Below are 19,914 nucleotides of genomic sequence, written 5' to 3'. Positions count from 1 at the left end.
ACTCGACTGTCAAAAGGATCTTAACATCGCCCCCCGACAAGAAGAACAAGGCTTCCGAGAATTTTGATCCAATACTTCGCCAGAGCATGGAATTCCCCGAGATCTAGAGATCTATCGTGCGTGGAGACGAGGTTAAATTGCCTGTGTTGGTGGTACAGAATCGTTGTACGCTTTCCTCTATAGCTGATAAACAAAGAAATTCTTCTAACTTGCTGTTACCTACCTCCATGACATTCACTTTATCCTGATTGAACATCGCCGGCCATCAAGTGTGGCAAATCTGTTGTTGGATCATCGCCTTCCACGCCATCCACGCCATCCATGCCATTCATGCCGTCCATGCCGTACATGCCGTCCATGCCGTCTATATCATTTGATGAGAGTTTCCAGCCGGTGACGGCACTCCCAGCCGACCATACCACTTCCCGGTATGTAGCTAACTGCGCATTGTAACCTCCACTTCATTAACAAAAAACCCGATGACTGGGTACTGGTCTGTTTCACAAAGTATACCCCTGCTGGCTTAAGAGACACCCTGCCGAAGGCTGACACTTGGCTCCTCGCGTCACATCCCGGCTAACATTGTTAGGGTGATCAACAGCTAGGTGTTCCTTGAAAGAGTATTCACCATATCCCACGAAATATACTTCTCTATTCCCCGTCCCCCTTTCCCCCTTTTATCCCTTTCCCTTTCTCCTTTTGCTTCTTTCCAACTTCATACCTAGATAGCAAAAGCCAGGCCTCCTTGCTACGAGGATATGTCGACTATCGTGGTGTCACCATCACAAGCAGCTGTCAGCGTCGACCAGTTTACCGCATTGATCATCATCAATGTCGAGCAGACGTGCGCGACATTGAAATCTTTTAGCACATCTTGTGGAACACTCCAGGGATCTATGCGTGATACTAGTTACTCGACGGCTAACAGAACAGTGTCTAGTTTAGCTATCAGATTGGATTCCAGCGGAGCCAAAGGAAAGGCGAGGGATCAATGAGGAAGGGAATATTTACCCCTTTTAGCAAATAAACACCAAAGAATCTCACGATCAGCAAAGTACAGAGGACAAAACATTGATGACGTTAAATCTTGGTAATACCAGTACATGACGAGGTTACATCATTCAGGAAAGAAACAGGCAAGACATAGTAGGCTACCCAATGATCCCAATGATTCCGACGATCCCGATAAAATGACCGCAGATATTTCCCTGCGTTCCCACGAAAATCGAGCTTAAATCGACGCAAGGGACTGGCGAGGCCTTGGAGAAGATTGGGCAGAGGTGAACATGGTATGCTTTCGCAGGTTTCATCACATGTGCTGGAGAGGCTGTTCGGCAGAAGGTTCTCCAAGAAAGCCTCCAGCCCAGGAAGCCCTGATTGAGCTGGCTCGTGATGTACTTTTCTTTCGTAGATGAGGACACGAGTCTGAAGCTGTGACGGTCGGGTAGGTTTGCCGGCTGGTATGCCGGAGATTTCAAGCGAGAGGTTGTGGTTTTCAGGAAGACCATGTGGTGACTGCGGTGCGGAACCAGGAACGGTGACAGTGTGAGCACGAGAGCAAGAGGCGCGGGAGGCGCAGACCCGCCGAGCATCAGTACTGGCCAATGCTGGATCGACCTCGTGGATTTGGCATCGGCGATACCGAGGGTGTCGGTGTTCAAGCCCCCGGAGACACCTTGCGCAACCTCGAAGACAGGGAACAATCTTGTGGCATTGCATCGTCTCCGCTGGCGTGGTGGTTGTCAGAAATCGATCTCCGCCATTTGATTGTCTTGTGCAATGACTTTGGCGGGAAACAGAAGAGGTTGCTGGAAGCCGAACTGTTGCCTTCTTAGCGGGTCTTGGTCGTCGGCAAGGCGTTGCATTGAAATTCCGTGCCGCAATGATGTCCGATCCCAAAAGAGGTAGCCATGCAAACGCGATGTTCCACAACATGTTGCCACGACTGAAGCTGGGCTCGAACCAGAGTTGGGAATGTACCTCGTGGGAAAATAACGGGCCATGTTACAGGGGGTCGGGTGAAATGTATTGGTGGGGGCTTGCCAGGACGTTGTCGGAGTCATACAGCGTAGTGTGGTAGACGCACTCGAAGGGAACGTGCGAGGCGTTGACCAGCGGCACGGGGTTGTCTGCCGCTGAGCCATTGCCGTCATCCGCGATGTCGGCAGGGTGGTTGACAAGACCTTCTCGAGCCCGGGGCGCTCGAACTCGTCGATGCCGAGGCAGAGCTTCAGCCGGGACCACCGCAAATGCCTCTAGATTATCAGTCTCTTCGGGGATGCTCGAGCATGTTATTGGTGAAACATTTCTTCGGCTTCTGTTAGCGGCGCGAGCTACACTCGACAGCCTCCTGCGCAGAGATATCTGGACCTGCGGCGATATTGTACGACCTGTACGCGAGGAATCGCTTCAAGGTGGAACGGCTGGTGGCAGTCTCGTTCTTGGACGCCTCGACGTGCTTGGGTTCGTAGCCATGATCCATTCCGTAGTGGGCTCGTTTTGTCAACCTTTTCCATGCCCTTGAACTCCTTGGCCACCTTGTTCATGCGGGACGCTTGCTCTGCTGGGGCTCCGGGGGTGGCGCTGTTACGTTGTTCGTGGATCCTGTCGAATCTTCTGCTAATAAGGCAAATAAAAGGAGACAAAGAGCAGGAGGTATCGTGGTGCTGGCATGTCGCAGGCGAAGAGCTGACCAATTAACCAACTGACTAGGACCAGCCGTTATCCATGGCATGTGGAATTGTCAAAGTGACTGATGATGGCGATATGACGGTCTCGAACGGAGGGATCAGTCATGAAGTGTAGGTATGAGAGGTGAGCGTTCGTGGTCTCGGACCAGGAGGGAGCACCGTTGAGCCGAACTCCGATAGGGGCTGGGATGGCGGTGACGAGGTCGATAGCGACGACTACACTGAAGGAGCAAGCAGCAGCCACGGTGGTGGCTTGTTGGCGCTACGGTATCGTGAGAGTGAAGCCTCTCTCTCTCTCTCTCTCTCTCTCTCTCTCTCTCTCTCTCTGTCTCTTTCTCTCTCTTCCTCCTTCTCTCTCCCTCCCCCCTTAGTTATTATCGGCCCCGGGCCCCGGACCCTCCCCTGAGATGACCCGCTGGCGGGCCCCACCAAGCGCCTCTAGGACGAACTCCCTGGCACCGGCGGCAGCGCCGGCCTCCGTGCCCCGCTGAATGTAAGCCCAGAGGTCGGCGTTAGTGGTGGTGGTAGCACCCGCGTTGACATCGGGAGCGGGGGCGGGAGCGGGCGCACTCGGGTTGCTCGAGGGGGCGCCGGGGGCGCTGGCGGGACCGGCGGGAGCGTTGGGGTCGTTGGCCAGCATATGTGGCCTTACATGATCATAGCGTGGACCTTGAGCGGCGGCATTGCTGGACTTCGCGGCCTTATCGGTGGACTCGGCTGCGACGGCGTAGGCATGGGCGAGGACCTTGTCCCCGACCAGGAGGTCGAATACTAGCCCTGCTGTTCTGTAGACAATGGTGTTCATGGACCAAACACTTGCGCTCGCCTGCCAGTACTTTGGGTGATTACATCCGTCTAAAACCCGACGACAAGTTTCTCTGAAATTAGACGTCACGATACTGACCACCGTTGCCCCGCCCTGCTGCTTCCAATCGACCCTTGCGAAGACCAACCTGAACAGCCTTTCAACCTCGGGCAGGGTCTCTTGCCTGAGATCTTCCGAGTACGCTGTTAGGTGTCGTTGTCCACCTTCAGCTGTACGGCAGGCGCCGAACTCGCATAGTTGGCGAATGCTGGAGGAAATGTGATTGATATCAATATTCTTATCCATCAGCTTCACAACTGCCAACCTCAAATCGACTCGAGCCATTATTTCATTTACAATTTGGGGGATTTCGACATCCTGTGGTCGTTGTATGGCTGCCGGGGCTTTAATGGACCCAGTATCGGCTCCATTGGGGCTGGAGCATACATCTTCGTAGCTTGGTGGCGGCACATTAGGGAGATCAGCTTCTGGGCCTTTGAGAGTGACAGATGGCTTCGGCGGAATGACTTCTGTTGCACACGAGTTCTCGGCAAGAGGGTGCGAGGCAGGAGAGTTGTTGCGCTCCTCTTTATTGATTGTGGCGCGTCGTCGTAGCAGCTTTCGGAGCCACTTCAAGAGTGATCGGCCTTGCATCTTATGCGTATTCAAGAGTGGTTGGATGTGTCAGTCGTTATTGTTGCAGGTTGGATTTCTTTTCCCTTCCTAGCTCTGACCAGGACGATTGGCAGGGCTTTTTATGCATGCCCAAGAAGGTTTGGTGTATCTTTTACAGTTTATTGAGGTTTCTCCAGTGCCAACCAACCCCACCAGCGCCCACCAGCGCCCATATGGTGGTCATTACGGATTCACATATATCAAACGGAGATGCAAGTAGCCTGCGTCAGGAAGAACCATGTGCGTCGTCGCTCGATCGACTTGTAGCTGGCACGTCGCCAGTATCGTCAGTGTCCACTGCCTCCCCACAATGGGCCGTGCTATTGTGCAAGAATGCATAGTGCCAAACGCACCAATACCTCCTCCTAAGGTAGAAGCCGAGCCCAAACCCAATCCAGTCAATTGGCATTGTCGATGTTTCCTTCCCGTTGCAGCATGAGACTGTGAACTTTGTTTTGGGGGAAGTTATGGAATTGATCACACCGAGGACACTGTGGAGAGGCTGACGGGAACACATTTAGATTGCACTTCCATTGTACCACGAAGGAGCAGGGCATTCCGTGAGACAAGCACGACCGAGAACACGACAGCGGCCATGGTAGATCGTGAGACGTATCGGCCCCCGCCCATCACTGAAGGCATGCTGGATTCTGCGTTAAAAGTCACATCGGGAATTCATGGGTTACCTAAGGTGTACCAGCGGGAACACAAAAGTCAGACTGATCTCAAGATGTTGCCTGTTACCGACGAGAATGGGGAGCAAAGCGAAATGTAGGCGGTTACGTTTCTCTGAAAGAACATCACATCGGGTGTCGTGCATACGAAGGAGCTCCCCTTCAATCGGCTCACTAATAAAGAGGACAAACATCAAATTTGTGACTGCACGAGCGAGTATCCTCGCTGAGCCGCTCAGCAATACGGCAGCCACGAGAGATTATTCATTCATTGGCGGCGGAATCCAGCTCAGATGTCACCCCACGTGCGATGACGGAAGCCAAACGATTCTCAACATGGTGGCTGCCACCGAAGGGAAAGGAACAAGGCGAGGAGTCACGGATCTGATTGCGAATGATCCCAGGTACCAAGAAGCTGCCATGAGGTTATTTCTACAGATTTGAGTGAGTTCGATTGGACCATTGGTCGTAAAAGAGTTTTTAGGTTCATAACTTGCCATTGAACCGAAGAGCAAAAAAGGAGAGAACCGAAGAGCGAAAAAAAGAAGAAGAATGTACTTACGTACGGAAGGTATGGAGGAGGCATGGAGAAGGTATGTTTCAAGTTGGGATTTGTGTGCAAGAGAGATTGCCACAGGCGCAGCCGCTTTACCCATGCTCTTCCAGATCAGGTACCAGAAGCACATCAAATGGAATTGCAGAGGTGCAAGTCCGTTCATATCTGCTACCAAAGCCAATGCCAACGTCAACGTCACGGCCCCGGCCGCCACAACCACCACGGTCATGACTGAGACCAAGGCCGATACCAGTTACGAAAAGACCCTCGAAAAGTAAGCAGGCTGCGACCGTGGTAGCAGAAATACCAAGTTCATATTTCTCGACGGACTCAACCGCTACTCCGGACGTCAATTCCTCAAGTTCTCAAAATGTCAGGTTTCTTTACAGATCCCAACAATCACATTTCCGTCACACTTTCTTCACATCGGCCTGTCCTACTCTGCTAACTGCCGACTTTCAACTTCAAGCCTCAGCAGCATTGATCATCACCCTCCGCCACCGCCGCCGCCACCGCCGTCATTGTCCGCAAAGCTTGGCGCTGGTTAATGGAGTTCTATGTGCGTCGCCGTGTCCCTGCAGCAGCAGATGGCGATCCAGACAACTGGACTAAGGCCGGCATCATCGGCACATGGGTCTGGGGCTTTTTCGGCGCCATCACCGCCATCAACTGGGTCTATCACTGGGGGAAGGAGGCCCTCGTGCGTCGCCACGCTGACGCCAGCGCTCGGTACTCGCATACGCTTGCTGATCAGCCTCTCGTTCTCCTCGTGTTAACGCGAGTGCCATTCAGTTTCCCCATCTTTGACTGCAGCCTGCGCCCCGATCGATTTACACCGGCTGACTTACACCAGCTGGCCCAATCCGCGCTGACGCCGACTGATCAGCACCGAACTACCATACCAGACGAGCTCCGACGAGCCCTGACGTGCCCCGACAAGCCTTCATTGCATTCTTTCCGAAAATGCCTCCCTCTTAACATATGGCGACATGTCCCACCTCACCAACAAACCACCACCAAACCACCTTCACACCCTCCAGTGCGTTGCCGGTACTGCTGAGGCCACAGTGCAGCCTGCTTCTCCGCACCGTGGCCTCCCGGTTCTCCACCGCCGTCTGTGCTCGACGGGTTGAGGGCCCGGTCTCGTCCACCGCCCGGCCGCTGGCAATGCCCAGGCCGAAGCTGCCGTCAAATATCACGACCACGGCGGCACCGACTTCCCGTTGCGTCTTGCCGAGCGAATAGAAGCCGCTGGTCGAATCGGTCAAGTCGGTCACTGCAAAACCGGGGAACCACAAACTTACAATTTGAAACAATTGAGCGACCAAACGAGGGGTAAAGGGCGCAAAGACGGACGACGCGAACGCTTGGCAGGAGGACAACTGCTAGCAGGCCCCCTGCACATTCGGAGAAAACCACAAGATTACAGCTGGGGGAAGTTGGGAGAAGTTGGGGGAAGTAGTGCGGCCAAGCGAGTGGCAAAAAGCAAGGAGCCCAAACAGCTCACGGAACGGGAAAAGGTTGAACGACTAAGCGAGGGGGAGGTTTCCGGTGGAAGTTGAAGGACCAAGCAGACCAAGCAAGGGGCAAGCAAGGTGAAAGGGGCCAATGAACTGACAGGCTAAGTAACCGAAAGAGCAGAGTCTCGGGGACAGAGTGCCCTAGTGACTTGTTGCTGGTAATGTGGCTTTTCACGCAAACTTCCTCGTGGTGATCATTCTAGGATTCCCGAAGGATACCCAACTTGACGAGCCCCTTCCCACCGACGGGCAGTGGCCTTGGAATTCAAAATGCGAGCCCCGTGTACACCATAGTAAGGGTGCACCAACTCAATCAGGTGCTGATGCGTGTGCTGGAAACGGGCCAATGAGGATATACAGAGAGGTGCCTGTATTGCCGGAATGGGCAATTCGCCCTAGCCTGCTCAGTAGGCCTGTGTGCCTGGATTTCGGGCAGCCTACCACAATACAGTAGGAATGCCGCATCTTTCTCAGCAGTCGATTAGCAACAGCACATTCATAAATAACTAGTCCCCAGCGCGCTGATTGAAATATTTCAATTGAGAAGAAGATGGACAAGCGACGCCACAAGATTGTGCCACGGCTGGAAGGGCATTCGGCAGTCGAACAGCTCTGTCGCCGTGCACAATGACAGCTCTGCCAGTCCCAACTTTGCTGGGTTCCACCCGATTGTGTCCCGCTCAGGGGAGAGCATTCTACGTATCTGCGCATTCGCGCTCTTGGGCATCTTTGAGCGCCCTGCTTGTGCTTGTCGAGAGTAATGAATTGACGCACAGTACCTTGCATGTCCTCAATCTAGGCGGGAAAGTATTTTGAGATTTTTACAAGTTTTATTTCTTCCTGCAAAGAGTGTCAACGCCGGTTTGAGATCCCCAACAATATCTCCGCGTGTCTCTTGCGGATTTCACTACGAAAGGGTCATGGGAAATTGAAGTCCATTTCCTCGAGGTCGGCAAAGTATCGATAATACGGTCACTGAGTAGACTTATGGTGTCAACCACAGAGTTGACTGGGCCAATTGACATCCTACCACAGCCGCAAGGAAGTCGGGATTTCGCAGGTGGCCATCCCGAGGCGGTTCCGCCCCTGAACATGGAAGCCTTGCCACCAGCAATCAAGATTTACCCGCCGGAGATGCAGTTACAATAATGGCAAGATTTAGCGAGATGCAGTTCAATCCCACGAGTCCCAGAGCTGTCACTTCACGCCCCCGAAGAGAAGTTGTGACACCAGTTAGTCGGCGGCAATCACGGTCAAAATTCAGGATGACAGGAGGAGCAGCTGCCGGTCGGTCAATTCTTTCAGCTTCTTACACAGCACCGTGATGAGCTTTCGCCCGCCTCGTCTGTGGTTTTGAGAATGTCCCCCTTCGCGACAATGTCACCGATCTCGATCCATATGAATATTTTCGATGACGTCCATCTAGGTTGAGATCAATCTTCGATCTCCCTCCATAATTGCAGCCCGCGAGCGCCCCTACCTGTGCCTTGCGCTGCGAGGGCTCGAGTAGTCGCGACCAGCCAGGCATTCCGACCAGCCAGAGCAGCCGGCTTGGGCAGCGGAAACTACTGATATAAGCAGCCAAAATTTGTCGCATAGAACTGCCGCCACCTCAAAGTCGCCGGGGCAGCTGAAGCGGCCGGGCAGCAAAAGCAGCACAAGCATCCCACGCTAGCATCCAATGCCGCTCGAGTAACAGTCGAAGTAGCAAGATCGGATAGCTGAAATCACCGAACGGCCGCAGAGACGCTGCTGCGGGCATTCCCAAACACAAAAGGCATCACGGCCTGTCGGCACGGACAGCTAAGGTGGCCGGCGCTTCGGAACAATGCGGATAGCAAAAGCAGTCGAAACCACCAGAGTAGCAGCTACGACGGCTAGCTCAGGAAGCCACGGATATCAAGCAGCCAAATCAAGGAAACGGACTAACCATCCAGGACGAGCAGTCCGATCATCTGACACAGCAGCCGGAGTAGCAGCCGGACGCAGCCGGAGTAGCAGCCGGACGCAACCGGAGTAAGCAGCCACGGCAACAGCGGCCGCACGGGCAGAGCGGCGGGTTAATCCTGCTAGAACAGGCTGCCAGAGCGAGCGATCTTTGGGCGAGATCCACAGCCGAGACACCAGGAGCACCTGGAGCAGCCAGAAAGACTTGCATCCATCTACATCGACAAGATACATAGCAACCTCCACTCAGCTCTTTTCAGCAGCAGCGTTGGTCCCACGTCTGTAACGCTGTATTCATGTCCCGCCACACGTGATGCACTGGGCCTCTTCTTCCTCTCTTCATCATCTCGCTTTGCTACGGCTGCAGCCCGTTGTTCTGTAGCTTCATGGTCATCAAACCCTCCGTCTTTCTTCTTCTTCTTCTGTGCAGACCAGTCAGACCCATCAGACCAAGCACCATCACCATCGACGTCAGGCTTCTCATATCTGCACACCACAGTTGATTCCTCTCCCTCCGATATCGTCTCCATCATCATGACATGCCTTGCCGGGCATCCCTATTCAGAATTGCCGTCGGTCGGGTCGAGTTCAAGGAGGGGGCGAGAGAAAGTCGATCAAAACTAGATCTCTTCTTTGACCGCAAACAGATCAACAGACCAACAATTACCGAGCACATACTGGCAGCAACCGCAGCAGGCCCAGGCGATATATATAAATGGACGAAAGCCGGCATTGTCGCCACTTGTGCCTTCGGCCATCATCCACAACCTTTGGCTCCGGGCCACGAAGTACTGGTTCCGTCGGCGTGCTGCACTAGCTGCCCCTGGCGATGACACCAATAACACCGCCGCAGGTACTACTGCTGACGAAGGCGCGGCTGCTGCAGAGGAAGGCCAGGGCCGCATCGAAGCTTCTGCTGGCCATACGGGTGTGGTTCCTCGTACAGTGAGTGGAAGGCTCTTCCTTGCTTCTGGGCCGAAGGCTGATTCACTGCCATTCGATGCCCATGAGAATTTCGACGGCGTCCATTCCCATGTTGATGACAAATTGAGCGGACCCAAAAGGATGTTCGGATCGAGCAGGCCGAGGTGGACTTAGTTATTAAATCACGATCACAATTACAATAACGGCCAGTAAGGAATCAGGAATTCTAATACGCAAGCAAATTCATTGTCCAAGAGAGTCTAACTACCCTCTTAAGCCTTGCCCATATCGCACATCGCCCCTCTTCAAGTCTACCACCAAAGTTGTTGCCAGTTTATCCTCGTTCGTCAGCAACCTGGCTACCCTCATGGTCCTGCTGGATGGCCTTCAGGAATTGGATCTGGGCCTGCCTTGTCCACAGGACGCGCAGATACTTGTCGTAACGCAGACTGTCCTAGATGATGGTCGAGAAGGGCTGCAGGTTCCGGGTGAACCCATTCACATAGTGCATTACCATCTTGGCAACGATTCAAACGGCCAGGCCGGTCTTGGTATCCATATCAAGGAAAACGTTGAACGGGGGGGGTTTCGAACGTAACCTTTCCAGGGAACCAGAGCGTAGCCTTCTCCTTCACTGTCTGCTCGTGATAGTAACGACGATCCTGTTGGGCACCGCTGTACTCCATCGCCGTCTTGCGGCTTGGGTCGTACATGTACGACCTGGAAGGCAAAGCCGTTCGGGGAGACTTGATCATTCCGACGACGAACCACGAGGAGGACCCAGACAGTGCTCTGTTCCTCAGAGGCGAGCTCATCGTGAATGAAGACCGGAAGGATGAAGCGATCATGCTCCTTGCGAAAGACGACGTCGACATGGTCCTCGTAGACATCGCGCGGGCCGACCACCTTCCAGCCCCTCAGCTCGCCCGACAGCAGGATCGCGAGCATACCGTGTCTGTCGATAGAACGGCCAGGCGCCAAGCTGTCGATGCCGGAAGACATGACCGAATGGCCTCGGTCTCGTTCGAGCTTCCACGGCTTCGGGGCTCCCAAAGGCAGACGCTAGGCGAGCCAAGGCTCGTCCTTCAGCCGCGTATTGAGCTCGAGGTGGATGTGAAGCGGCAAAACAGCATGACCATTGCCGAATTTGAACTCGCGGAGGAAGGCAGGTACTCTCTCCTTCAGAATTATATCAATCTCCAATGCTCTCTCGGGCGTTTTCTTGCGAGATTCTTGGAATAACGAGAAGAGATTAGCCGATATTCTTATATAATTTCTTGAAGAAGTTGATAAGAATATTTACCTTCTCGCCGACGCTGTTGGTATGTCTTTACCTATGGTGTAGGGACTTCTCGGATATAAGGCTATCGTACTGAATGAACCCGTCCAGGGCAAGAGATAGTCGCTTGTTGACCGGTGCTTGCAATCGGAGGTAGTCCCGCAGGAAGTCCTTTGTGTCCGTCGAATACTTGCTAGCGAAACGCGTGATGATGTGGGTGATGTTAAGCTCGTGCTTCTCCTTCTTCTTTTTCCAAATAACGTGATGATCCTCATCTGACTGTTCGTCGAATTGGACACCCGGCATCGATGACGAGGCGACAGAAGCATTGGGCAAGGCGTTCTTGAGAATGCCTGGGAGATTTCTAGGACTGGATTGCACACCCACACTGACATAACCGGCAGTGATCCGTGGGGCTTGCGAAGTCTCGGGGGCAGGAACCTCGGGGGCAGGAGGCCTGTTAACAAGAGGCTTGTTAACGACAGGAGTCTCGGGGGCAGCAGGCTTGTTGACGACAGGAACCTCGGGGGCAGCAGGCTTGACAGCGGGAGGCTTCTGATCAGACTTGCGGACGAAAGGAGCCTCGTCGCCGGAGCTTGCGGGGAGGAACGGAGACTTGAAAGCGGCGCGCTTGAAGGGCTTCTTGTTGCTGCCTGCCTGCTTGTGAGCCACCGAAACTACCCGGCAGCGAGGGTTCAAGGGAGGATTGTCTGGAGGATCCTGGGGAGAGCTGTCGGATGATGAGCGCTGTACCTTCTCAACGAGGTCGTGGTCGGTGGCATCACCATCGAGAGACGGGGCAGCAGAATGGACGGGGGAGGGAACAGGAGCGTCGGCGACAGAAGAGGGCATATCGGGACCGGCCTTGAAAGAAGCCTTGCGAGCCTTGCGAGCAGCCTTGCGAGCACTCTTGTGGGCAGACTTGGACGTAGGATAACGGTCGACCTTCTAGCGAGGCTTGACATTGCCATCCATATCGAACAGGCCGACCAGAGGAGACCGCTCCCGCAGAGCCTTATGGAGCTTGACTTTGTCAATGACGGCTCGCAAGATAGGGAACATGCCCGACACGCGATGCTGGAGGACTTCACCCTTGAAGTCAAGCATCCAGCGACTGAACATGGCCCATGGCGAATGCTGGTCCTCGTTGCAAGCCATGTTGGAGAGGGATGCGAAGCTCCATGTTGCAGGTCACGATGGACGACGATGTTGAGGAGGTGGGGGCTCCTCTGGCCCTTCTTGAGGGACTTCTCACGAGCCACAACCTTTTCGGCAGTCCTGGCAAGATCCGAAGCCTTTGGCATGGAGGGGACGTCGATCTGGATGAACAGAGGATCACCAGCTGGGCCAGTTCTGCACGCGGGGGACATGGAAGATGAAGAGGGCTGGACTGATGGCGCGCAGACCAGGAGGAATCCCGACACGTGAGGCGCGTCCTTCGACGTTGCCTTCAATCATGATGGGGGCATGCACAGCTGGTCCAAGTTGAGGTCAACCCAGTCGGTAACCTTTCGGTTCCAAGCCTCACGGTCCTTGTAGAGCTTCTGCAGCGTGGTGCATGCACCAGCCAAAAACTCCATGGCACCCCGAGACTTGACGTTGGCCCAATCTGCGAAGATGTCCATCATGAACACCATCATCTTGCGCTGCAGAAGAGCGTGGTCGGCTCTGCTGTGACTGCATTGGTCCATGGCAGATTGGAGCTTGCGAGACAAGAACTTGGAGATACTGTCAACACGTTGGTCATCAGAGAAGTCCAGGGGCGGGGTCGCAGAGGACTGACCTTCCGTCTCGCTCTGGTGCCCAGAAGCGGCTTGTGCGAATTCTTCAGCACATTGCTTGATGTAGTGGGCAGGTTCGCAAAGCTGTCGGGTCGGGATCTCGCCACGTCGCAGGACCATGTCCAGATTCTCTTGGTCTGTTTGTGCCATTTTGATGGGCACTTTTCAAGTTAGCAAGAGATTATTGGAAGGCTGAAAGCGGTTGGATGCAATGAGGGAAGGCATATGCGTCAATCACGTACCTTAGTAACGATTAACTCGGCGGGCATGGTGGCGAGTGATGTGGTTGAGGCTTGAAGTGGAAAGTCGACAGACGGCAAAGTAGGATGAGCTGCCGTGACGAAAACATGATGGTTGAAATTTATATAAAGAAACCTGAGGGCTTGAAAGCGTGAGGGATTGATGTCTGGGGTGGTGTTTGAGTCCGTTGAAGAAACTTGATTCAGGATGGAGGAGGAGTGAAATAAGTAATAGGCGAGAAGCTGGCAACAATTACAGGCTGGAAGGCCAGTGACTACTTGCGTGTACAGGGCAACAATCATTTGATCAATCAATCAATCTAACAATCAATCAATCTAACAATCAATTGTCTGTAGCAATCCATTCTGCATACAAATGTCACTGCAGTGCGCCGCCGCTTTCAGCGGTCAATATTTGGCAACTGTAGTTACCAACCACAATGGACAAAGTCTTTACCAAGCTCCAGAGATAGTTCAAGACTAACTCATGGTCAGCTGGATCAATGTCGAGATATCAGAACCGGTCGTGGGGTTCAATATAGAAACCGTCCCCCATGGCCACCACAAGAGCGCTGGAACACTGCCATTCCGCACTAAACTCCAAGCTCCACCCCCGGTTTCTAGCGCTATATCTCAGCCCAGCCTAGCTAAAATCTAGCGCTGGAAACTCCTACGTAGTGAGGGGAGCCTACTACCAGAATTGCAGTCAGCTTCCTTCCGTCTTGCAATATTTAAACAACACCGGACAATCCGCCCACCGCCTCGTATGCTGCCACAATATCAATTACATGTGCCATCGCCGCAGCATATACAGTATCTTGAGTCATTGCCGAGCTTTGCCCCTCATCAGCGCTGGCCATCCACTGACCGACCTCTCCGCCCGCGACGCTTTTGTCGAATTGGCCAGTGCAAGTCTGTCGCCGTGTCGCCTCCAATATGATGCTCTGCGCCCGTCCGTCAACGTATACCTCGTGTCCATTCGATCTCACCAGCCATTTCCTCGACAGATGCTCTCTGCCTGTTTCCATTCGGCTCATCGACCTCCGACAGACCAATGTGCCTGACTAGTTAAACTGATCGGTGCCATTCGAACCCATCCAACTCCACCACCTGCGCCACGATACCAGTCTATGCTACATACCTGCCGAATCACATACCCATTGCCCTGAGCTCGAAACCTTCCACTTCCTTGAGTGACTGATAAACAAAACATCTGGTAGCATTGCGCTCGGGGACCTTCATGCCAGTGGCAATACGGCGGAGGCAGTACAATGGTGGACTAGTGCGTTGAGCAACCACATTTCCTTTCTCGTGTCCAGCAGTGCCTGATGGCGCTGCCCCATCAAAGATCACCTTCCTGATCCGGCCTGCCCCCTCTGCTGATTGGTCGCTCGGTCGCGCGATCGCCTTAGTCTTCCAGCCATCGTCCGACCACCAGCTTTATTTTCGTATTTCTCTATCTAGCTGATATTGGTGCATGTTCTGCCCATGTCAAAGCTTCATTTTGTCGTGCTACCATCCCCATCACTTCGGCATGTTGCCGACATTATACCAATTCCATATTGTACGTCGACAATATCAGCTGATAACGTCGCTCGTTTCGTTCGGAGACTTCATCATTCTTTCGGGGTCTTGAACATCTGTAACTACCAACTCTAACCTACTTCAACATTGCCAAGCTGTGGTCTTAAGTTTCTGAATGCGATGAACTCGCCACGGCTTTGGGTCAGCAGTCTCGCCTCTTTGACATTGACTTGCTGGGCTGCTTGTCATCATTGTCTTTCTCGGCCTCTTCATCCAGCATGGTCTTACGAACGGCCATCAGTATGATTCTGAGCTTATTCTCGCTCTAACGCAAAGGGCTGGCCACTCTGGCTTCCTCGAGGCTGAGACCGAGGCCCCAGATGGAATCCTTTGGGGCACAATTCAGGAGCATATGACCTTTGGTGTTCAGTAGCTTTTGTCGGATGTCAGCATTCCTCGGGTTGTAGAATTTCAAGTGGTTCGCTTCGTAGACAATTCGTTCTTTGTGCTTGTTCCAGACCTCGGAATTGAACCCCCTGACTCGCTGGCCGAGTAAATATGCCTTGCTTGGCTGGCTAGCGGGTACAGCCAGAATCTCCTCGGCCCTCTCGTTATCTTCGAAGAGGATGGCCTTGTTGTAGTGGATGTGGTGCTCGGCGGTCGAGAAGTAAAGACCAGGATAATCGGGATCCTCAAAGCCTCTGGCATAGAACTGGCTTAGAAAGCCGTACGGTTCGTTCTTCTTGTAGAAGTAGATAACGGGCTTCCCGGCGGCGTGGCCATGGTAGTGGGCAAGCTCCATCCCGTGAGAATGGGTACGGGCGTGAGGAGAAATAGATTGGTGGGGATGGTGAGCAGTCCTTGATGATGGCGGGCGTTCGGAGAATTAGATACAGCTGGTGATTGGACAATCCGTGATAATGAGCAGACAGCTCGAAACAGTCTGGTATGACCTGGCGAAAACTAGGTGGAAAACCGGCCGGGAAATGCGGGAGAATAGTTGTCTAAATGATGGCTATTAGTCGCACAACCTGGCACAGCGGGACGAAGATATGGTGGAGGATATTAGGATGGAGTTGTCGGAGTTGTTAAACTAATGCAGGCCAGATAGTCAATCGGAAAATCAGGCGACTGGGTAGGAGGAAATAATTTATACCTATTTGAAATAATCAATCTATTCCAGTTCAACCAACATCTCACCAACTGCCATTCACAACCAACCCGTCAACTAGATCAGGCTTGGTTTCCGCTTGGCTACCTGCCTCCCATCAAGGGAGCTTACAATTTTCCTACTCATTCACTTAGTTTTCAGAACTACGTCGCTAACCTTCTCAACAACCTCTATTCACCAGTACTTCATCTATTCCGGGCCAGTTTTTCGCCTCGGGTAATTGGACAAGTTGTCGTTTCACAATTCTTTTATCAACTTCTTTTCCAACTTCCTTTTCAACTTACTTCTCAACCTTCTTTCACATCATTCCATCAATTCGGGAGCCATATACGGGCCGCTTTTCATTTCCGGGCTGCTTTCCGCACGTCACACACCTCCCCACTAATCCGGGATCTATTCCAGCCCGGTTTTCGCCCGGGACTCACTTCAACTGTGATCATCATCCAGGACTCACATCTCCCGGTTCATACTCTAACTGTAACCATTGTCAAGGACTCGCATCACCATGGCACCTGGCACCCTCAAGCGTGGCGTGGCCTCAATGTCATCATCGTCACTCCCTACTCCGACTACGACCAACAAGAAGCAGAAGCTGGGACACGAGGAAGCCGAGGCCCACGACGGATTCTATCCCTACGCCGAAAGTATGGATGCCGGACACATTGGCAAACTTCCTACGGAGCAATGGACACCGGCCACGGACGATGAAGTCAATGACGCCATCGCAAAGTCCAACAAGTACAGCGAGGACGCTAAGAAATGCCGGGTTCGAAGCACCAACTACGACATCCAGAATGTTTGGCTGTTCTCGACATTGAAACTGGCCTGGTGGGACAGAGCCTGGACATACAACACCCCAGAAACTCGCGAAGTGATGCAACCTGAGCAGGCGGCACTCATCGACATGCAGTTGGGAACCAACATCATCCAAGGACAAACCATCGTCCACACCGTATCTGACTGCGATCCAGGCAATGACTTATCAGCGTCCATGCTCGGATTTGCTTCCTTGGCAGCTTATTCCACCTGGATGGATACTCAAGGTAAGTTATCATGAATCTCAAAAGCCTTTACCATATTTCCCACCTCCAAGACCATTCATCCCTGGACCATGATCACGGGACAGCGCCGCCGTCTCCATGCCATGAACATGTTCACGGGATGCCACCGCTGTCTCGCCCCATGATCATGGTCAAGGGATGCAGCCTGTTCTTTCAGCTCATCCTAACTTGCGATTCCAGGCACAGACTTCTTCGGCGACTTGGAGCGCCTCCGACTGGACGACTGGCGCCCTCATCCCACGACGCCCAATTACACCGCCATACCCGCCATACTCAGCCAGCGCACCGCCCACCGTGGTGTACACCGTATTCTGAACCGCGTCTCCATGATTTCTTTCCATCGCACATTTCATGTCAGAAACGGCGATGTCGAGCCGGCACTTATGCCCAGAAATGCACGATCGCACACACACATGGCCGCCACCGTTTTGGCCAACGCACTGGCCGCACTGATGTTTGCCACGACTGGTCCAGATACCCAAGAGCGCCGTTTTGTTCGGCTGCCTGGAGAAAAGGGCGACCAGGTACCATATTACTACGGATACCACGCAAACGATTGGTTGGCGATGGTTCAAGGTGCCATCACCAGCTTCCACTTCCGTCGGCAACCCGACTCAGACCATGCGGTAGACGCTGCACCGCAGGGCCGCCCCTCGGGGGTGCCTAGGCATTTGCCAGGACTGACCTCCGGAGAAACGGCTAAAAGGCTGCCAAAGGAGTTGATGCGGGAGATGCAAGATGAGTACATCCAAGCCCTCAATGGATTCAAGCCGCCCCAGGGGAGGTTGCAGGTGCCAATACGACCGCTGAGGACAGCCACTACTTGACACTGTTGGACAGACGCATGGGAACACGTTTGGCGTATTTGTCGAACGTCCCACGCAGAAGCAAGGCATTCCGTGAGGCATGCCGACTCCCGGACATGAGCGAACACATGCTGGATTCTGTCTTGAAGATGGCATCTGAAATCCATGGTTTGCCTAAGGTTCACGAACGGGATCATGAGAGCCAAGGTATTCTCAACATGTTGGCTGTCACCGACAGGAACGGAGAGCAAAGCGAAGTGGATGAGCTCAAGTCTTCCTTGAAGAAAGTCAAAGGCGTTGTGGTGCGCATGAAGGAGTTATCCTTTAAGGGGGTCACCGCTGAGGAGGACAGAAATCTGATCTGCAACTACATGAACCATCTCGCTGGGCTGCTCGAACATAAGGCAGTCTCTAGCAGTGCCAAGATGGCCATACGTCGAATGTTATCGCTCAGCTCATTCGACGGACACATACCCGAGATGCTTTGCGTGGATGACAATGTCAGCAGCTTCATGGACCCCGCCGCCTTGCGCGAGCAAGTGTCGGCTGGCGAAGGCGATAGCGGCCCCGTATCCGAGGCGGCGCCCAGCACCCTCGGGGCCGAGCAGGCCGAGCTCCTGCGCAGAGGGGATCCCGACGGCGGTTTGCTGTACATGTACTACACTTTCGAATACTCAAAGTGTAGAATTGCGGCGCCACTGAAGCGATCAAGCATGGTGCAGTGGCATCTTGGCCGATCTCCTGTCATGACCGAGATAGCCAAGGAGGTGGCTGAGAACATGAAGAGCAAGAAGCGGACCTTGGTGGTAGTCAACGACCCGTTTTGCCAGCAGTAAGCTTCATCCCCCTCAACCCATGAACATGTTCCTGGAGTCCATTAGCTAACACATTTTGTTTTAGGGAAGTTGTTGCTCTCATCGAGATGATTGGTTGGGAAGTCGGCTGTATCCGTGCGTCTGACTCCATGGAGGACCGCGAGCAAGCCGTCAAGCAATTCAACTCGACAGATTCCCCCATGGCCGCCTTCGTGCTCAACGCGTCGCTCGACACAACCAAGCTCAATTTCCACGGAAGCTGTTCTAGGGGTATCATTGCCCAGTATCCTAAGACCATGAAGACAATGATCCAGATAATGGGACGCCTGGTTGGCGAAGTCCAGAAGGAGGAGGTTATATGGACCATCTTACGTGTCAACGGAAGTTACTACGATATTCAGGAAGACAAGATGTGCAAGAAGTTTGCCGAGATTCTTCAAAAGGAAACAAAGACACCGGAGTATCTCGAAATTCCCATCCTGCGACGTATCGTCGCCTACGAGCAGATTCGCGTTCTTCTCTCTCAGCCTTTCAACCGGTACTCGTGGTGCGCTCCTGGTATCTATCATCCTGTATCCATTCAAGAGTATAACGATGTACGATACCGGCGACTCGGAAAGTTCTACATCACCATGGCTCGTTTGTTGGTGGATCTCCCCCGGATCTCCAAAAGCGCTCGTATGAATTGGCTGCATGCATGAGTTACTTGGCCCTAGAGTTCGAAGCCATGGACGACGACCACCAGTGTTACAAGGAGCCCACCATCGAATGGCTCAAGGGCGCGCTCCCCAAGTACATAGCGGCGTACAAAAAGGAGCTCGCGGCCACCCCCGCGATGGGAAGCGATCGCTTGGGTCCAGGGATTTCGTTATCGTCCATGAATCGGATAGCTCCGAAGACGACGGTGGCGAGACTGAGGAAGTTGGTTCCATTGCGCTGAAACCGAAGAAAGACGTGCGCCCACAGAAGATGGGAGACAGGCAGGAATTCGAGAGCAAGCGCGTGGAAATGATGATGGATTCCCGGAACCTGGTTGGCCTGGGCAAGACGTTACTCTTCTTACCCGACCCTGCCCGGTCCTTGGGTCCACGCAACATCACCGATCGCAAGGGCTAGAAGGGGGCTCTCGCCAAGGAGGCAGGGAATGGCGAGGAGGCGGGTTGGGTTGAGCTTGAAACCTAGGGAGTAAAGTTTTCTGACATCTCCAAAGGGGAGAATTCAATGCGTTTGGCACGTTGAAATGTACATTAGCACAGTCCCGTTGCATTGGGAGGCTGTGAACATGATCTCGGGGAGTCTATGGCCATTGGGGTCACCGGCGAGATCTTATCTGGCGCCTGATCGCCAGTCGCGACGCATTCATTAGTAGCTACAAAAGAGACATCACCACTCTGACAACTCAATGACAATACAACAATATGTTCTTGCTATTACTAATATTTAATGA

General features: G+C 53.3%; 11 protein-coding genes across 11 annotated transcripts; 6 read left to right on the top strand and 5 right to left on the bottom strand.

Annotated features, from left to right (window-relative positions):
* Positions 1-2,004: 2,004 nt before the first annotated feature.
* Positions 2,005-2,482, bottom strand: PG998_013021 (uncharacterized protein; the record flags this gene model as incomplete). The annotated part of the gene is made up of 2 exons (XM_066879837.1): positions 2,005-2,317; positions 2,388-2,482. The coding sequence occupies 2 exons, from the start codon at positions 2,480-2,482 to the stop codon at positions 2,005-2,007; spliced, it is 408 nt and encodes a 135-aa protein (XP_066726221.1).
* Positions 2,483-2,878: 396 nt separating this feature from the next.
* Positions 2,879-3,465, top strand: PG998_013020 (uncharacterized protein; the record flags this gene model as incomplete). Its single annotated transcript, XM_066879836.1, has 2 exons — positions 2,879-2,962; positions 3,133-3,465. 2 exons carry the CDS (start codon positions 2,879-2,881, stop codon positions 3,463-3,465), a joined length of 417 nt encoding a protein of 138 aa, XP_066726220.1.
* Positions 3,466-5,947: 2,482 nt separating this feature from the next.
* Positions 5,948-6,460, top strand: PG998_013019 (uncharacterized protein; the record flags this gene model as incomplete). The annotated part of the gene is made up of 1 exon (XM_066879835.1): positions 5,948-6,460. One exon carries the CDS (start codon positions 5,948-5,950, stop codon positions 6,458-6,460), a length of 513 nt encoding a protein of 170 aa, XP_066726219.1.
* Positions 6,461-8,748: 2,288 nt separating this feature from the next.
* PG998_013018 (uncharacterized protein) lies at positions 8,749-9,965 on the top strand (the record flags this gene model as incomplete). Its single annotated transcript, XM_066879834.1, has 3 exons — positions 8,749-8,936; positions 8,999-9,439; positions 9,515-9,965. 3 exons carry the CDS (start codon positions 8,749-8,751, stop codon positions 9,963-9,965), a joined length of 1,080 nt encoding a protein of 359 aa, XP_066726218.1.
* A 160-nt stretch (positions 9,966-10,125) lies between these two features.
* Positions 10,126-10,793, bottom strand: PG998_013017 (uncharacterized protein; the record flags this gene model as incomplete). The annotated part of the gene is made up of 2 exons (XM_066879833.1): positions 10,126-10,245; positions 10,560-10,793. 2 exons carry the CDS (start codon positions 10,791-10,793, stop codon positions 10,126-10,128), a joined length of 354 nt encoding a protein of 117 aa, XP_066726217.1.
* A 328-nt stretch (positions 10,794-11,121) lies between these two features.
* PG998_013016 (uncharacterized protein) lies at positions 11,122-12,228 on the bottom strand (the record flags this gene model as incomplete). The annotated part of the gene is made up of 2 exons (XM_066879832.1): positions 11,122-12,018; positions 12,100-12,228. 2 exons carry the CDS (start codon positions 12,226-12,228, stop codon positions 11,122-11,124), a joined length of 1,026 nt encoding a protein of 341 aa, XP_066726216.1.
* Positions 12,229-12,266: 38 nt separating this feature from the next.
* PG998_013015 (uncharacterized protein) lies at positions 12,267-12,449 on the top strand (the record flags this gene model as incomplete). The annotated part of the gene is made up of 1 exon (XM_066879831.1): positions 12,267-12,449. One exon carries the CDS (start codon positions 12,267-12,269, stop codon positions 12,447-12,449), a length of 183 nt encoding a protein of 60 aa, XP_066726215.1.
* A 75-nt stretch (positions 12,450-12,524) lies between these two features.
* On the bottom strand, positions 12,525-13,120 carry PG998_013014 (uncharacterized protein; the record flags this gene model as incomplete). Its single annotated transcript, XM_066879830.1, has 2 exons — positions 12,525-12,980; positions 13,094-13,120. The coding sequence occupies 2 exons, from the start codon at positions 13,118-13,120 to the stop codon at positions 12,525-12,527; spliced, it is 483 nt and encodes a 160-aa protein (XP_066726214.1).
* Positions 13,121-14,939: 1,819 nt separating this feature from the next.
* On the bottom strand, positions 14,940-15,416 carry PG998_013013 (uncharacterized protein; the record flags this gene model as incomplete). The annotated part of the gene is made up of 1 exon (XM_066879829.1): positions 14,940-15,416. One exon carries the CDS (start codon positions 15,414-15,416, stop codon positions 14,940-14,942), a length of 477 nt encoding a protein of 158 aa, XP_066726213.1.
* An 874-nt stretch (positions 15,417-16,290) lies between these two features.
* On the top strand, positions 16,291-17,673 carry PG998_013012 (uncharacterized protein; the record flags this gene model as incomplete). Its single annotated transcript, XM_066879828.1, has 2 exons — positions 16,291-16,828; positions 17,027-17,673. 2 exons carry the CDS (start codon positions 16,291-16,293, stop codon positions 17,671-17,673), a joined length of 1,185 nt encoding a protein of 394 aa, XP_066726212.1.
* Positions 17,674-17,870: 197 nt separating this feature from the next.
* On the top strand, positions 17,871-19,583 carry PG998_013011 (DEAD-like helicase; the record flags this gene model as incomplete). Its single annotated transcript, XM_066879827.1, has 4 exons — positions 17,871-18,484; positions 18,553-19,106; positions 19,184-19,259; positions 19,358-19,583. 4 exons carry the CDS (start codon positions 17,871-17,873, stop codon positions 19,581-19,583), a joined length of 1,470 nt encoding a protein of 489 aa, XP_066726211.1.
* Positions 19,584-19,914: the final 331 nt, after the last annotated feature.

The sequence above is a fragment of the Apiospora kogelbergensis genome (genome assembly GCF_038363985.1).
Source record: "Apiospora kogelbergensis strain CBS 113332 chromosome Unknown utg000008l_segment0_segment0, whole genome shotgun sequence".
NCBI lineage: Eukaryota > Fungi > Ascomycota > Sordariomycetes > Amphisphaeriales > Apiosporaceae > Apiospora > Apiospora kogelbergensis.
Note: the sequence above shows the minus strand (reverse complement) of the source record. Positions and strands in the feature narration are given on the sequence as shown.